The 17,589-nt window shown below is 38.6% G+C and overlaps 1 protein-coding gene across 3 annotated transcripts in view; it reads right to left on the reverse strand.

The window, feature by feature from the left end:
* The window catches only part of SLC25A21 (solute carrier family 25 member 21), a 506,910-nt gene that overhangs the window by 45,312 nt on the left and 444,009 nt on the right, over window positions 1–17,589 (reverse strand). For all 3 annotated transcript variants that reach the window (XM_073997256.1, XM_005561106.5, XM_073997258.1), the window contains 3 exons: window positions 10,173–10,239; window positions 5,432–5,491; window positions 1,440–1,547 (listed from right to left, as the gene is read on the reverse strand). In XM_073997256.1, the coding sequence (XP_073853357.1) occupies window positions 1,440–1,547; window positions 5,432–5,491; window positions 10,173–10,239 (235 nt within the window). The remainder of the gene's footprint in view (window positions 1–1,439; window positions 1,548–5,431; window positions 5,492–10,172; window positions 10,240–17,589) is intronic.

Raw genomic sequence — 17,589 nt, forward strand, 5'->3', positions numbered from 1 at the left:
ATCTTTTTCTTTTATTCAAGAAAGAATAAAGAGAAACAAAAACTAGAATACAGAGATTTTCAACTTTTTATAAGGTGCTGTATATCACTGTATTTAAGACAATCTTTTGAAATGTAAAAAAAATTCCCCCTGAATTAGGATTGACCTCATCTGAGTAGATACCATCTGCTGTAACAGCCCAACCCTGTCCCCTCAGGTCTTGGCAGCTAAAGGTGAGTAGGGCCCCCCTCCTTTCCCATACCCCTGCCTGAGAAACTGCCAGGAAGCTCTCAGGCAGCATCAGCAGCAGGCAGGAAGTGGGGTGGGAGTGAAGGGTCTCCACCCATTAGCAGCTGCTTACGCAGTAGGCAGGGGAACTTTCCTACAGAAAGATCCAGGTCAGCAGATACTCCAAACCAATTTCTACCACATGCTACCCAGTTGTGGAATTAAATTAAAATGTTAAGAAGAAACCTCGGATGCCAATCCCCTTGTTTTCCTCCTACCTTGTGCCTGGCACCCAAAAGAATAAAACAAGAACAGTTGGATTTGGCAGTTGAAAGGGAATTCTTAGGTAACTGGAAGGAAGTGAAGGCAGCACACACCAAGGAACGCTGTCTGCACGAAACGTCATGTACCAATGATGAAAGGTCAAGACCCATCATTGTCCAAGCGCTCATTCAGATTCAACCAAAGGACAAGTTTGACAGATTATCCGAATCTTTCAGGGCGGGTGGTGGGTGTAGTGGGGAAAGGATTGAGGTCATTTTTATAAAAAGACTCAGTTTTTTTTTTAAAAAAGCAAAATAATGTTATCACCTCAGTGGTTTAGCTATAGTCCATTCTAGAGCAATTGAAAAGAAGTTTTGCCAGCAGCTGGGAGAATATTTCCGAATAAGTCATTTCAGATTACATTAGAGCTCTAAAATAAAAATGAATAAACAAGTGTTTGTCCATTAGATCTCAGTGCATTTTTGTTAACACTTTAATTGCAGGAGATATTTGATGTTTTCTTATGCTATTTCCTTAACAGTGATTTACTATGGCTTTAATAAGTGGATAAAAGTTGGGTCCATTGTTTCACATGCATACTTAAAAATAAGTTTTTATGGCCAGGCGTGGTGGCTCATGCCTATAATCCCAGCACTTTGGAAGGCCAAGGCAGGTGGATCACCTGAAGTCAGGAGTTCGAGACCAGCCTGACCAACATGGAGAAACCCTGTCTCTACAAAAAATATACAAAATTAGCTGGGCATGGTGATGCATGCCTGTAATCCCAGCTACTTGGGAGGCTGAGGCAGGAGAATAGCTTGAACCCTGGAGGTGGAGGTTGCGGTGAGCCGAGATCGTACCATTGCACTCCAGTCTGGGCAACAAGAGCAAAACTCTATCTCAAAATACATAAATAAGTAAATAAGTTTTTACATGCCTTCAACAATAGAAAAACATTAAATGGTTACCTCTGCAAATGTGTTCCGATTTGCTTGCAAGCCAACTTTTACTACCTCAAAAGGGTTAACTACAACGGCTTCTGTTAGTCCAGATCCCAATCCAGCAATGGCGAATGTCTAGAAAAAGTAAATCAATCAATACTTTAAAACAAGTTATCATGTGTATGGGGTTAAACATCCTATTCATTACGCTATGCAGCTGAACATTATAAAGAGAATGGAGAAACCTACATAAATGCACCATATTCCATTACTAAACAGCTTTAGTTCTTGATTAGATGCTGACAATTCATGAAGAAGAAATTACAGAAGCCACAAACCACATCCTAACAATTTCAAAATAAAATGTCAAAGCCCCATCAACAACGACTTTTTCCTTCAACAAAAAGCAAGGTTGCTTTACTGATTTAAAGGTGGATACTAAAACATCTGCACATATAACAATTAAGAAAATTTGAATTGTAAAATGAGAGCTTCATTTTTAAACATCTACTTAAATTCCTTTATTGGGCATATAAGAAATTCAAGGAGCAGAACCACAAATAAACTGTTTCTAAAAAGCTAAATTTCAGGTAACAACATAGCTGGAAACATTTAACCCTATGTTCATATTTTTAGAGTCACTATTCTGGACTATTAACAAACAAACATTATTTTTTATTCATCTTTTCCCTATTTTAAAAAACACTGGCAATTAACGCAGTCTTCTAAACCTAAAAGCTGAGATCAGAAATGGCTAGATGTGCACCCACAGTCCCAGCTGCTTGGGAGCTGAAGTGGGAGGATCACTTGAGCCTAAGAGTTCAAGGCTGCAGTGAGCTATGATTGAACAACTGTACTCCAACCTGAACGACAGGGTGAGATCCTGTCTCAAAAAAAAAAAAAAAAAAAAAAGAGAAGAAGAAGAAGAAGAAGAGGAAGAAGAAGAAAAGAAAAGAAAAGAAGGACAAAGACAAAGAAATGACTAGATTATTCTGAAGGGCTCAAATAAAACCTAGAAAACTTATCAAAAGGTGACTGTATGTCAAGTTCTTGTTCGGTATCTGTTAAGAATTTCTGCAATAGGAAAGAACAATTTCCTAGAATTTACCTCTAGGTAGAATACTTATGTGTTTTCCAGAAAATCTGTATCAAAAATAAACACAACAATTAAAACATACACACACAAGACAGAACAAAATGAAACAAAGCCCCAATCTCCAAAACAGATGCTTGAAAAAAAGTAATTATTTAGTGCTGAACCTCCAATTCCAGGACAAGAGGCAGTACTGTAGACAACAAAGAGAAGAATAAAACCATTGAAGAGTAAATAACAGATAACTCTTGGCAATGGGCTCTAATATCTTCTAAAAAGGAGAGGAAGGAGGGAGAAAGGAATATTTTCTAAAAGAGAGGAAGGAGGGAGAAAGGAATGTTGTGTAACCTTAGAAAGGGAGGCACAAAGGCAGGATCCAGAGGCAGGAGGTCTGGGTTTAGGTCCAATTCTAGCACTTATTGGCTGTGTGACTAGAGCTGTAACACACAGTAGCTTGTGCAGAGACAAAGGTGCCCAACCAAGGATGCTAGGAGGCCAGAATCCAGCTTGCCCCTCACTTGCTAAGAGAAGCCCTGGAGAGGCATCCGTTGGGAGAAGGGGCACCTTTTCATTATTCACACAAAGGTGCCATGGGTGCTAGTTGTGGCTCTATTGTATACATCGCTGAATCTCTGATGAGCCACAGTTTTCTCATCTGTAAAATGGAGATAATAATAACTAATTTCCCTGCTTATAAAGTTATTTTAAGCCTCAAAATAATGTGTGAAACCATTTCATAGAGTGTAATGCAAACACCATTGGTCTTGTTGCACATAAAAAAGGAAGAACGGGCTGGGGCAATGGCTCACGCCTGTAATCCCAGCACTTTGGGAGGCCAAGTTGGGTGGATCACCTGAGGTCAGAAGTTCAAGACCAGCCTGGCCAACACAGTGAAACCCCATCTCTACTAAAAATACAAAAATTAACTGGGCTTGGTGGTGTATACCTGTAATCCTAGCTACTAGGGAGGCTGAAGCAGGAGAATCACTGGAACCTGGCAGGCAGAGGTTGCAGTGAGCTATCATGACACTGCACTCTAGCCTGAGCGACAGATTGAGACTCCGTAAAAAAAAAAGAAAGAGAGAAAGAAAGAAAGAAGAAAGAGAAAAAGAAAGAAAGAAAGGGAAAGAAAGAAAGAAATCGCATACAGATTCTAGGAGAGAGAGAGACTCATTGATGATGTTTCCATTTTATCTCCCTTCATTACAGTTTTAAGCATATGTGTATAGGGTAACTGATCAAATATTTTATTTATTTATCTCAGACTTCCATCATGGAAGCCAGAAGTGGAAAAAAAATACTAGTCCCAAACTCTTTTGACTGGGAAAGCTAAAATCCAGATGTCCAGGTTTTTATTACTTACTATATGCGATCTTCCAAGTAATTCACTTTTTTGTTCTTCTATAAAATTCAGCTACATTTGCTGTCAGAACTAGTGTTCAGCAGTCCCTTGTCAAAATAATTGATCAGATATCAGCAGATCATGTTACATAGGTTGTTCCAGAAACCTACATTTACTGTTGGGTTTCCAGCCTCCTAGGCTTTTCATGTGAGAGCACCAGGGGACACTTAACAGCTGTTTAAATGTCTAGCCATATCAAAAAAAGTAACTGAAATAAATGAGCTCAAGAAAAGAGAAGAACTGTACACAGTTGGCATGCATTTGTTTATAGTAGCTGCAGTGACCAAACGCTTTTCTGTTTCAATTCTCAAGAGTCCAAAGACCTACAGTCTCTCACATGGTACCAATGTTTGACACAAGAACAGCCAGCTGGCCCTCTGGAGACCATCTTTTATTGTTTCTCACTAGGAAATTTTTAATTCTCTTTTTGCCAAGCTGTTTCCAAATTTAAGAATGATATTAAGAGAAGATGCCAAAGAATTAAAAGGAAAAAATCCTAGCTAGTTTCAAGATTCATGGTATCACTGCTCCCTCCTCTCTAGGAGGCCATGTCTCCCAGCCACCTTGTATAGGCAAGGACTGTACAAGACATTGCTTTGTCATAACAAAAAGTGATGCTATTAGGTTTCCTAACAGGATCTTTCCTAGAAAAGGGGCATGTATGATTTTTAAAAAATAACAGATACTTCTTCTTGGACAGTCTATTTGAGAATTTGAGAATACAAATTCTCAAATATTGTCCATTTTAGTGGGCAAATGAGGGCATTTTCCTAGAGACTGGAGTACACTGCCAATTGGAGGGCCAATGCAGATTTTGTTTTGCTTTTCTTTGCGGACTTGGAAGGAGAAGTTAATGCATTTACTCTCTTGGGGGCTCTTGTTGCACACACATTTGTAGAACCCATTTGGTCAATACAATTAACTCCTGTGAAAAGCAGGAAAGTCACCAAGAAGGAGGGGAATGGCATAGGGAAATGTTCAAATCACCAAGTGAATTTTGTGTGATACATGAGATATGTCATTGAACTATCACATTTCTCCTTAGTTGAGTTGTTTACAGTCATTCCTATAAAAGTCCCTTCAGTCTGCATCTGACCACAGAATGATTTCATCCCAAGGGATCTGAAGTCTTACATTTACTACAGCTGGTGCAAAAGCTGGAAAAGTGACCTGGCACTTGGCATGTTGACTTTTGCATAGATATATGCAGTATGTATGTAAACATATGCATGTCTTGGTTTAAAAAGAGTCTTTGATAAATGTACTCTTTATTTCATGTTCTTGACCATATCTCATATGGGGCCTTTCCAGACATATCATTATTATCATAAATTCATCACTGGGAGCTATAAAATAGCCAAATTGTGAGTTATTAGGAAGATGGCTTTCAACAAGTAGCTGAACATTGAATAACTTGAATTCATATTTTAGTAGCTGGGCTTGGGAATCAAAAGAGTTTTTGTTTCTAGATTTTGCTTTATGAAATAACACATACATTTAAGTATAATAAATACTCTCACTTACCAATGCTGGTGACAGTGACACATATCCCAGCAATTTCTTGTACTGCTCAAAGGTGAAAAACTGTGAAACAAAACCAAACTCACAGATTTATAACAATTTTCCTGCAACAAACTCTTTAATTGACTCAAATTTCTTTAGTAAATCATTATGTTAACCAGCATTTCAAAAAATGATAAACTATCTAATACAGTTTTTAATCCTGTCTCGGGTAGTTGCTATTGGAACTTTCTTTAACATTCACAGTTTCAAATGCAGTTATAATAACCTACAGAAGAGCTGATGAAATCCTTTAGAGCAGTAAATGAACCATACAACTTCCATTTACCATGACCATTTTCAGTTTCCCCAGACATCAATAGACTTCTCTCTTATGGCAGTGATTCAACATTATAGGCCTAGAGACCTGACATCTTTGGTCTCCTATGTTTTCTCTATGAACTGCTTTCCCAGTGAAAGCCCAATTTTCTAACACACTTGTAAAAGACATCCACTTTTCAGTGTTAACTTGCATTTCTATTTTGGTATCTCCCCACTGCTCCATGGAATTGAAAACACTAAATAATTATGAAGATGCCACGATAAACTAGGGAAGAACCCAATGAGGTTATCTAGTCCATCCCCTGCCATAAAGCAAGACTGTCCTCAACCTGAACGAAGAAAGCAAGCTGCTAATTCCTTCCTTCAAAACTGATGGTGATGATGATGGTGAAGGTATTTTTGGTTTCTTCAGTAGATAATGTTTAGTATAATTTTCTCTGCAAACAAATTTCAGTGGAGGCGAATCTAATCAATTGCTTCATATAATACATTTCCCCCCTTTTTTCTTCCTGTATTCTACTTTTTGAGCAACAACTCTGCTTGAACATGTTTTGCTCCTGGGTAGCACGTTCAGGTAGCTGTCAACACCACTGATAAGGCACGTTTTTAGGTCCTGCTCGAGTCTGATTCTCAAGACCCCAAAAATGGTATGGGTATTATATGGTCCCCAATATTTTCTACTCCATTACTTTATAGCCCAGTAAAATGGGGCTAGAAAGCAAAACCAGATTTCAGAGCCAAAAATACTCTGTTGTTAGGAAGAAGTAGCTCCTTATAGATGGCTTCAATGAGTGTTTGGGCAGCCCAAGAATCATTTTACTACCTGATAAATTTTTATTCTTTTCAACACTCAGGAACTACTTTTGTACCATGGTCTTTTAAATGCACTATGAATATAGCGTTTTCTAGAACAGGGATTCATTCATTCACTCATTTAATAATGTTATTAGAGACCTCCTATTCTAGGTACCGGGGATGCAATGGTAAACAAAGAGAAACCTCTACCTACTTGAGCTAACATTCTAGTGGCTAGTGAAAGCCCTGAAACTACCCTGGTGTTAAAATAGTACTCAACAGCGACCACCTGGGACCACCGCATTTTTGATGAAACCATTAACCACTAGAAACCATTAACCATGGAAGGAAAAGTGTTATAATCTTAGGTTTTAAAAATAATTTATTTTTCTTCATTTTTATGATCATCATCATCATCACTTTGAGAATCACGTTGCTGGCATTTTGAAGTCAGCAGTCCTAGAGCTGAATCCGGGTTACGCTGTTTAGCTGTGAAAGCACAGGAAAGCTGCTTAACCTTTCTAACTCTCAAGACCTCAAAACTTACCTTTTAGATTATCATTAAATAAGATAATTTAAGTAAGATTCCCTGACAGGACTGGTACAAGTGAGACTTTTGAAAAATCTTAGTTTTTATTCCCTGTAACTTTGGTAACCTAGGTTACCAAAGGAATCATAGAGGCCTTAAGTATATGAGCACTCCTCTCAATGCCCTGGGGCTGCTGAAGCTTTCCCGTCTGGCTGGTGGGAGCAGGCACTATTCCCAGCTGCATGTGACTGCTAAGCACTGTTCCCTCGAAGCCTTTTGGGTGATTCTTTCCCAGGCATTGGTAGTTTCCTCCCAGGCATGCACTGGTCAATACTCAGCTGAAAACTTGGAGAGGTCCTTCTACAGATCTCAGTTCTATCTCTGTGCAGCCTGCTCTTCCCTGGTACTCTGTCCTGTGGACTTTGGCTGCCCTGCTCTCCCCTGGCTTTCAGCTCCTACCCAACCCAGGGAGTCCCCTGGGCTCTGCCTCAGTTTCCCCTCCCTGTCCCAGGGCCTGAAAGTATCCCAAGGCAGTAAGCTGTGGCATCACAGGGCTCATTTCATTTGTTTTCCATTTCTCATGTATTTCGAGCCTTCATCATCTGATGTCCAGTGTCTTGAAAACTGTTATTTCATACTGGTCCCTGTTACTCTGTCTCCACCAGGAGTGGAAGTCTTGGCCCTCCAGATACTCTGAATAGTAGATGTGGGAATTTTCTCTCTATGTATATTTCTTTGTTTCTTTCTTTAAGTTTTCTTTGTTTCTTTTTATACATGTTTCCTTTATTCATCTAATATCAACTGAACATCTACTATGTGTAGATACTGTGATTGGGATAGGTATACCGTAGTGAACAAATTAGCCTTCATAGTTTATAATCCCTTGTGAATTTAGTTAGCATAAGGAAGTCCTTGAGAAAACTGCACATGGGAAAAGTGGTATTTCTGCATGTGTGAAGCTCAAGACTGGACCCTGAAGCCTGAACCACGGTGCCACCCATCTCTGAGGGATCAGCTGGTCTCTCTGAAGTCTTCATTTCCTTTTGCTAACTACAATACTAACTCTGTCTAATTTGTGAAAGGAGAAGTTACACTTATTTAGCATCAGTAAGTCTTATTATTTTAATGATAAAGCTCATTTCAAAGAATAAAGTACATAAAACTTAAGATTGTCTGTTTCTGATTATGGTAATGATTTTAACTAAAGTGTCAGTACCAAAGAACACACACACACACACACACACACACACACACACACACCCCACAGTCTCTGAATATTTTTTTTCTGAAGTAAACTTTGATGACATACAATGAAGCAGTTTATGATGTATGAAATCGTTACAATCAGGTGATTGCTTTCCTCACAAATCCTATGATAAATACCTATAAAATGAATGTTTTCATAAATTGTGTTGAAAAACTAGTGCTATCCATCTGGCAAAGATACACTTAACTCCAAGTTATACTTAAAAAGCCAACATACTTACCATATGTCTCAATAATTTTAAGGTAAAATCTACTTGAAACAAGATGTCTGGGACACATACACCATATTCATTTGCCCAAAAGTTCATCTGTTAACCATTGTTCTGGCACAGAGCATTGCTTTTGTAAAATAGAAACTAACTCTGTTTTATAAAGCTCAACTTTTTTTTTCTGTAAAAGATTGCTCAATGGTGATAAGTCTTAATCTCCTTAAAGTTTAAATTGTCTCCAACACATAATATTACGAAAAAATATTCCAGGAAAAACTCTAATTGTAGTTTACTTTGTTTATACATGTAAATCACTGAACAGATGAATATATTATTCCATGCAGACAAAGCGACTTTCCTTTTGAACAGGAACTCTGCTCTATTTGTTTACTTGGGCAATCTTTTATCAAGTAAAGTCATTTCATAATCCAATTCAGCTCTTTTGTGTACTTTGGTGAACTTATTCCAGATTCTCTACTGTGATCCAGATCCTTATAACAAAATTTGTATTGCTATAAGATCACTATAAAATCACAAAACCTATACCAACAAAGAGGGTGAATTTATAGAGAAGGTATGTTCTAAAGCTTTGTTTTCCAAATTCTAGATTTGAATTCAATCCTATTGCCATTTTGACATAATATAAAGGTTGGATGTTCATGTATATATGTGGGTAATTTTATCATAATTTTTAACCCAGTCACCCTCTTGAACTTACTGAGTAAAAGTATATGAACTGTTCCTTCTTGCCTTTCAGGAGTACTGAGAATACAAATCGAGTAATGTATGTGAAAAAAAAAAGCCTTATATTGCTTGGAAAGTCAGTCTTTAAGTTTAGGTTATCATTATTATGGAAGGACAAAGCCTTATTTGGTGATATCAATGGTGCAGGGTGGGGGGTGGGGGGGCGCAATGCCTGCCAGAGTCACTATGATCAAGACTTTTGTCTGAGAGAAGACAGTAGTCAGATTGAGTTCTTTTGCCCCTGGATGTTCTGCCATATCTTCCTGCTCCTCTTCAGATACTGAACTAGCAAGTAGTACATAAACCTCTACAGTTATGTGGTTAAGTAAATGGAAATCAGGGTAGTGGAAGTAATAATTTTTGTAAGAACCAGAATACAGAATTTTAAAAGAGGAGACTAAGGGGGAAAATGAAGTTGGCATGCAAAATAAATACGTTATATGAGAATCATATATAAAGAAATATGGTATATTTGTTTACTCTGTTCATGAAATGGGAATGATTCAGGGAGAAAGGCTTTTCCTCCTCTCCTCTTTCCTCTTCCCTCTGTCTCTCTTTCTTTAATAATTATTTCTCCAAAGGAAAATTTCTGAGTTGCTTTGAAGAAAGGTCCAAGCTATTTTGTGGTTTGATTACTAGAATTTCATTCACCATGTTGTTTTTTAGAATGGAATGCTTTTACCTGATTAAAAAAATCTACAAATTGATCTACATATTTGAGAGACTGGCCAAGTCTAATTATAATAAAAATTATGCTATAATTTCTGCATTAAAATTTTTAATGCTTTATATATAATTCATTTTAATGTCTTAGAGTTTGTTGTGCTGAAGCTGTTACTGCACCCTACTTTTTCTTGGTGCAAATGCATGCAATGCTTACCTTCACTGCTCTTTTTGGGGTTTCAGCCAAGATAGGTGGCAGAATTCCCTTGTAAAAACCAAACAACCTGTTTGAGAAATAAAAGATTTCCTATGAGTAAAGAAATTAAGAAACCCGTATTTCTGTCTTTGTTTAGATAAAGCAACTAATCCTAAAGTATTCCGGATCATTCAACATATCACACCAATCATGAAGTCTTCCTTTCATTCTAAATAAAGAAATAAATTCTATGTCTCTTAGCATTATGATATTCAGAAGGTGAATACGTGATACTGAGATGGGAATCCCTTAGATAAGTTGCTAAGCATGACCATTAGTTGTACCTTAACGATGAAGCTGACTTCCTTACTCTAAGGGCTCTTGACTTTACTTCTCAGTTGTGTGGCAGGTAGCTTCAAGCTATCTACAGTCCTGCATTTCCTCCCTTGTGGTAACCAAACGAGGTTAGGATTATTCCTGAACCCATTAGACTGTACATTTCTGAGGCTAAGGAGGTGATAAAATTTTCAATTTTAGCTTTACTCATACAAGGGAACTAACAAGCTCTGTGGGTATGGTACTATGACTTCCAGCCCCGTCCTGAATTAGTCATAATTTTAAAGCTTCCTTAATGGAGGTGGAAGAAGGTCACAGAGGGCCGGCTATAGGAGTATGTATTGCCAACAGACGAATTGTCAGACTCCCTTGCTGATATGCAAAATCACAGGGCATGAGCCAGTTTTCTTTGCCAATGTTGATGGGCAACATAGTCAGATATTTTTAGGAAAAAAGCAAGAACGAGTGACATATGATTAGATTTACAAGTCACCATTTATTTCTTATAGTTTTAGAATTCAAAATTTTAAATTCCTTTGTCTTGGAATCTTCATTATATATGCCATATCTTACTTCAAATCTTAAAATATATAAATAGAAGAGAATATTATGCATTATTCTCTGAGTAATCACTTTTCCTGATTAGTCCATAAGTGACTACAGAGAAGGGCAGAGCTCAACATGTCCCTAATTTAGGATATCCAGCTAACAAGGGGCTGCAGCCTCTCTGATTGACCCCCTCAAGCTTCACTCCAACTCCCTTAAACTAGGTCCACTTCTAGCTGTGCTTCTGGGAACAAGAAGTTGAGAATTTATTCAGGTGACCCCATTGTGCCACCCAAACCAACATGGCGAACTCTTGTTCTCCCTCAATTCACTGGCTTATACAGTACCTTTTGGTGAGGGGACTAAAGCACTTGCCTGCTTTACTCAATTCATGGGCTTACACAGAAACTTGAGGGCTGTGCACCTTTGGGGTTCTTATCACAAAACCCTTTTTTTTTTTTTTTTTTGAGACGGAGTCTCGCTCTGTCGCCCAGGCTGGAGTGCAGTGGCCGGATCTCAGCTCACTGCAAGCTCCGCCTCCCGGGTTTACGCCATTCTCCTGCCTCAGCCTCCCGAGTAGCTGGGACTACAGGCGCTCGCCACCTCGCCCGGCTAGTTTTTTGTATTTTTTAGTGGAAACGGGGTTTCACCATGTTAGCCAGGATGGTCTCGATCTCCTGACCTCGTGATCCGCCCGTCTCGGCCTCCCAAAGTGCTGGGATTACAGGCTTGAGCCACTGCGCCCGGCCACAAAACCCTTTTTTTAATGTAACCAGGACACAAACATTTGTTAAGCTTATGGATGTCATAAAGAGGAATAAAGGGATCAAATGATTCCCTGATATGGGCTTACTCTGTCCACGATTTTTGACTTAATGGATAGTGCTAGCATTAGGAATAGGAAGTAAATCAGATATGTGATTTGGAGAGCTATGGCAATTCATGAGTTGTCCCCACCCCTTTTCCATTCCAATTTGAACTACTGATGCCTGAAATTCTCACATCAACACAAATTTCTTCTAGCAACTAATAACATTTAAATACTTTTCTCATTTAAATTTCATTATAATCACTATGTAATTTTTGGCATAAAGAGTGACTAAGCATAGGTTGGTTTTCCCAAAACATAAACGTGATTTTCCTGAACAGAAGTTCTATATATATAATGAAAACTGTTATTATTTCTGTTCTTTTTGTTTGATCTTTCCCCATCTGGAAGACTATGCCTGATTATTGTAGGAAAAAAAATAAAGAGAAACACTCACATAAGTAAAGCTTTTAAAACAGAGTGTCCAGATCAACAGAGGAACTTGAAATCCCACACTACAGAGAACAGTTATAGGAAGAACAGTTGCTTCAACTGGAGAAGAATGATCTTAGGGAGAAATCTGGTGAATGTGATGGATCTTTTGAATGGTGTGTGTGAAGGAAAGATATTACACTTTTCTCTTTGTTTCCAGGTGGTAGAACTTCCAACAGGTGGAAGCAACAAGAAAAGACACATATTTGGCCCAGGTGGAGCTTAACACAATGAAGTACTTCTAATAGTCAGAACTGTCTAAACATAGAATGGGCTCTCCTGAAAAGTGGTGAGTTCCCCTTTGGTATGTGATCAAGCAGTCTGGATGGCCACTTGTCATGAATACCAGTGACTGGGAGGTACACGGAAAATCCATGCATTTGATGACCCTCAAGTCTGGTCTGTTTCAATCCTCAGATTCTGTTATTCTGAGAAAAAGTACAAGAAGACATGGGCAAGCACTTCTCTGAAGAGAGAGAATCTGCCATACTTTAGACTTTTGCATCAAATCTTACATGGCTTCTCTGGAAGAGGACTAAAGTCTTATAAGTACACAGAAGGTCTTCATTTTAAAAGTGATGGGGGAAAATATTAAAAAGAGGTGTGATGCAGGAGAGAAGAGGCAGCTGGGAGAAGCATAAGGATTTAATATGAAAAGAGCTGGGAGGTCCAGAGCCCTCTGCTTTGTATTGATGATGCTTCATTGATGTGCCCTCCTTCCCTTCTCTCTGCTCAGCTACTTTCATGTGTGATCGTTCCCCTCCTCCCATACCACCATCCTGAGCTTCCAAACTGAGAATGAGCAATTTTAACAAGAAGTTCTCAAAGACAATAGGCAGCCTTTGTTGGTAAATGGAAGCTAGGACTACCTACCTCCTTGCATTGCTTTTACCTTATATCCATGCAATACAGGACATCTATGGAACAGTCAGGTCAGCACTGCTTCTGCTTAGGACAGCCCCATCAAGTTGTTTTAATCACGTTAGTACAATATGATACTACTTATAGGCAGGGGTTGACTGAGCGCCTCACCCAGATGGGTTCAAATGGCATTCTACTTCTTTGCCTGAGTTAATTTGATCCAAGCTAGACCTAGCCTAGGATTTTGGAAATGGAACAGGATCAGTCTTGCTCTGTTTGGTGAAAACTGTAACACAGAAATCTAGGATTTCAGTGGCAGTCATGCTTTCACTCATTTGGAGAAAGTCAATCTACAGTGATAAAAAAGAAAGAAGCCACCGTTTAGGGAGGCACAGAAGCAAGAAGGAGAAGCTCTGGTTCTGTGAGTGTGGCCCTGCTTCCAGAATTCTTTAAGCCTAATTACATCTTGGCCTTTCTTGAATATTGGTATTTACCTCTGCCTTTGATTCTATGAGATGCTCAGTAACATTTCCAGTAAATTCTTTTTTACCTAAATAAGTTTGAGTTGCATTCATTATTTATAACCCAGAGCCCTTGATCCAGAACGTAAGCATCATAGCCCCTCTAGCCAAAGTGGCTGCTGTAGAACCTCCACGCCGTGTCCAATCATAGGAAGAGCTTCACTCTCAGTTAAAATTGGCCCTTGAGCCGACCAGAAGAGTCATATATAAAATGCGGGTAAGAGCATGTAGCTAAGGGCTCAAGCTGATAGCTATTCTTGACTAGATAATTATTGAAAGTTTTCCCAATGCAAAATATTATATGACATTTCTAAAAACCAAAAAGGAGTTGTGATGTTTTATGAAGCAGATACTTTTTTTTTTTTCCTGCAAAATAACTGATGTTTATATTCACATGCACTGTCCATTCTGCCTTCATGTGGTTTTGGCTTGCTGTGCAGAGCCTACAACTTACCAGGACCATAATCCAGGAAGTTAAGAGATTGGTGACACCCATTGTTAACATGTGTCATCCCGCTTACGTCACAAGCAGCCAAGAGCTGCTTTCAGTCTACTTGCTGGATGAATGGATTGTGGGATTCTAAACGTTTATGTAGCAGCAAAGGCAGTTCTCTCTGACATGACAACAAAGGCACCACTCTACTCTAAAGTTTTGACTCACATGGAGCCGTTGATACTTCTAAAAGGTGCGAGTTTGATTTTAACTAGCCTATGTAAAAAAGTATTATCTTGTATGTTTATGGATTTTTGTAAATATTATTGTAAGTAAAAATAGACAAATCTGTTGAAAGTTTAGTATGTAATAGCCTTTGTGTTAAGAATAAAAACATGTAGGTATATGTACACATAGTAATCTCAATCAACTTTCACAACAATTCTTTAAAATATTTATAATTATTTTTCTCATTTTGCTGGTGAGGACTACTGTCATGTCAATGCCAAATAAGATACAGCAACATAAATCAAGTTCTTTTATGTCCTTGACCACTAGGCTATACAGTATAGCTTTTTTTTTTTAAAAAAAGAAAAAAACAACTATTTTAATAAAAGCTTTTGAAAAATTATTTATGTTGCAACAATACCTTGTCATTTCTTATTTTAGAAGGAAGCAGAAAACGCCATGAAAAACAGGTGTCTGTTCCAATTTCTACTCAATTCTATTTTAAAGTAATATGAAATACTATATAACTGATAGAACTGGTTTAAGATGAGTAAGATCATTTTTGTGAAAATTGTTGGTTGTTTTAGAATGAGAAAGAAATGAACCATAGGATAAACTTTTTCCTCCTCAAGCCAGACTTTTGCCCTTAAGAGGCACACCAGGAGGCTGGGCTCAGTAGCTCACATCTGTAATCCCAGCAGCTCAGGAAGCCTAGGTGGGTGGATCACTTGAGGTCAGGAGTTCGAGACCAGCCTGATTAACATGGTGAAACCCCTTCTCTACTAAAAATACAAAAATTAACCAGGTGTGGTAGTGCATGCATATAGTCCCAGCTACTCGGGAGGCTGAGGCAGGAGAATCACTTGAACCCGGGAGGTGGAGGTTACAGTAAGCCGAGATCGTGCCACTGTGCTCCAGCCTGACAACAGAGCAAGACTCTGTCTAAAAAAAAAAAAAAAAAAAAAAAAAAAAAGGAGGCACACCAGGATAATTTTGTCAATGTGGGAGAATGTTGGTTACTGACCCAACAGATATATGCCCCTCACTTGCTCCTCAGAGTATAAGTGATCCCCATACTCCATGCTTAAGGAGGAGAGTCCTACTCCAGCCAAGGGGATAAAGCAGAATTGTTCAAGCCCATCATGGTGGGCTCATTCCTTTCCTAGTGAGAGGGTCAGGCATGGGCATATGACTGAAGCCTAGCCCAAGAGACAAGAGGGAATAGTGTGCTGGCAGGCTTGGATTTCCAGTCTAAGGCAAAGAAGCCCATAGGAAGAAAAGTCCTGTCTTCTTTGCTAGGTGTTTCCTAACTGTGTGAGATGCCTGTGGACTGCCGCCGAGTGAGACATCATTGCTCCCAAGCTAAGGATGGCCAAGGATAAAGATGCAAGGGACCTGGACCTCGATGACATTGTTGGGCTTCTTAAGTAACCAATGCTGGCATTCTACCTCCAGATTTCTGATGATGTAAAATTAAGAATAAACCTTTACTATTTGAGCTGCTTTTAATGATGTCTTCTGTTAACCTGCTGCTAAAAATATGCTGACACAAATTACCTTTAGCACATCCCTTTCTGAACAAAAAGCCTTAAATTGAAATTCTTAAAATCATAACTATATTAAAGATAATTGTTAAATCTTAAGCAATGTGTTTTTAAGGAAGATGTGAGAACTATTCTTAAGAAATGGTTTCAACAAACCCACAGTCAATATCATACTGAATGGGCAAAAACTGGAAAAATTCCCTTTGAAAACTGGCACAAGATAGGGATGCCCTCTCTTACCACTCCTATTCAACATAGTGTTGGAAGTTCTGGCTAGGGCAATCAGGCAAGGGAAAGAAATAAAGGGTATTCAGATAGGAAAAGAAGAAGTCAAATTGTCCCTGTTTGCAGATGACATGATTGTATATTTAGAAAACCCCATTGTCTCAGCCCAAAATCTCCTTAAGCTGATAAGCAACTTCAGCAAAGTCTCAGGATACAAAATTAATGTGCAAAAATCACAAGCATTCTTATACGCCAGTAACAGACAAACAGAGAGCCAAATCATGAATGAACTTCCATTCACAATTGTTTCAAAGAGAATGAAATACCTAGGAATCCAACTTACTAGGGATGTAAAGGACCTCTTCAAGGAGAACTACAAACCACTGCTCAGTGAAATAAAAGAGGACACAAACAAATGGAAGAACATACCATGCTCATGGATAGGAAGAATCAATATCCTGAAAATGGCCATACTGCCCAAGGTAATTTATAGATTCAATGCCATCCCCATCAAGCTACCAATGAGTTTCTTCACAGAATTGGAAAAAACTGCTTTAAAGTTCATATGGCACCAAAAAAGAGCCTGCATTGCCAAGACAATCCTAAGTCAAAAGAACAAAGCTGGAGGCATCACGCTACCTGACTTCAAACTATACTACAAGGCTACAGTAACCAAAACAGCATGGTACTGGTACCAAAACAGAGATATAGACCAATGGAACAGAACAGAGTCCTCAGAAATAATACCACACATCTACAGCCATCTGATCTTTGACAAACCTGAGAAAAACAAGAAATGGGGAAAGGATTCCCTATTTAATAAATGGTGCTGGGAAAATTGGCTAGCCATAAGTAGAAAGCTGAAATTGGATCCTTTCCTTACTCCTTATACGAAAATTAATTCAAGATGGATTAGAGACTTAAATGTTAGACCTAATACCATAAAAACCCTAGAAGAAAACCTAGGTAATACCATTCAGGACATAGGCATGGGCAAGGACTTCATATCTAAAACACCAAAAGCAACGGCAACAAAAGCCAAAATTGACAAATGGGATCTAATTAAAGAGCTTCTGCACAGCAAAAGAAACTACCATCAGAGTGAACAGGCAACCTACAGAATGGGAGAAAATTTTTGCAATCTACTCATCTGACAAAGGGCTAATATCCAGAACCTACAAAGAACTCAAACAAATTTACAAGAAAAAAACAAACAACCCCATCAAAAAGTGGGCAAAGGATATGAACAGACACTTCTCAAAAGAAGACATTCATACAGCCAACAGACACATGAAAAAATGCTCATCATCACTGGCCATCAGAGAAATGCAAATCAAAACCACAATGAGATACCATCTCATACCAGTTAGAAAGGCAATCATTAAAAAGTCAGGAAACAACAGGTGCTGGAGAGGATGTGGAGAAATAGGAACACTTTTACACT

The sequence above is a fragment of the Macaca fascicularis genome, chromosome 7 (genome assembly GCF_037993035.2).
Source record: "Macaca fascicularis isolate 582-1 chromosome 7, T2T-MFA8v1.1".
In the NCBI taxonomy this organism is placed as follows: domain Eukaryota; kingdom Metazoa; phylum Chordata; class Mammalia; order Primates; family Cercopithecidae; genus Macaca; species Macaca fascicularis.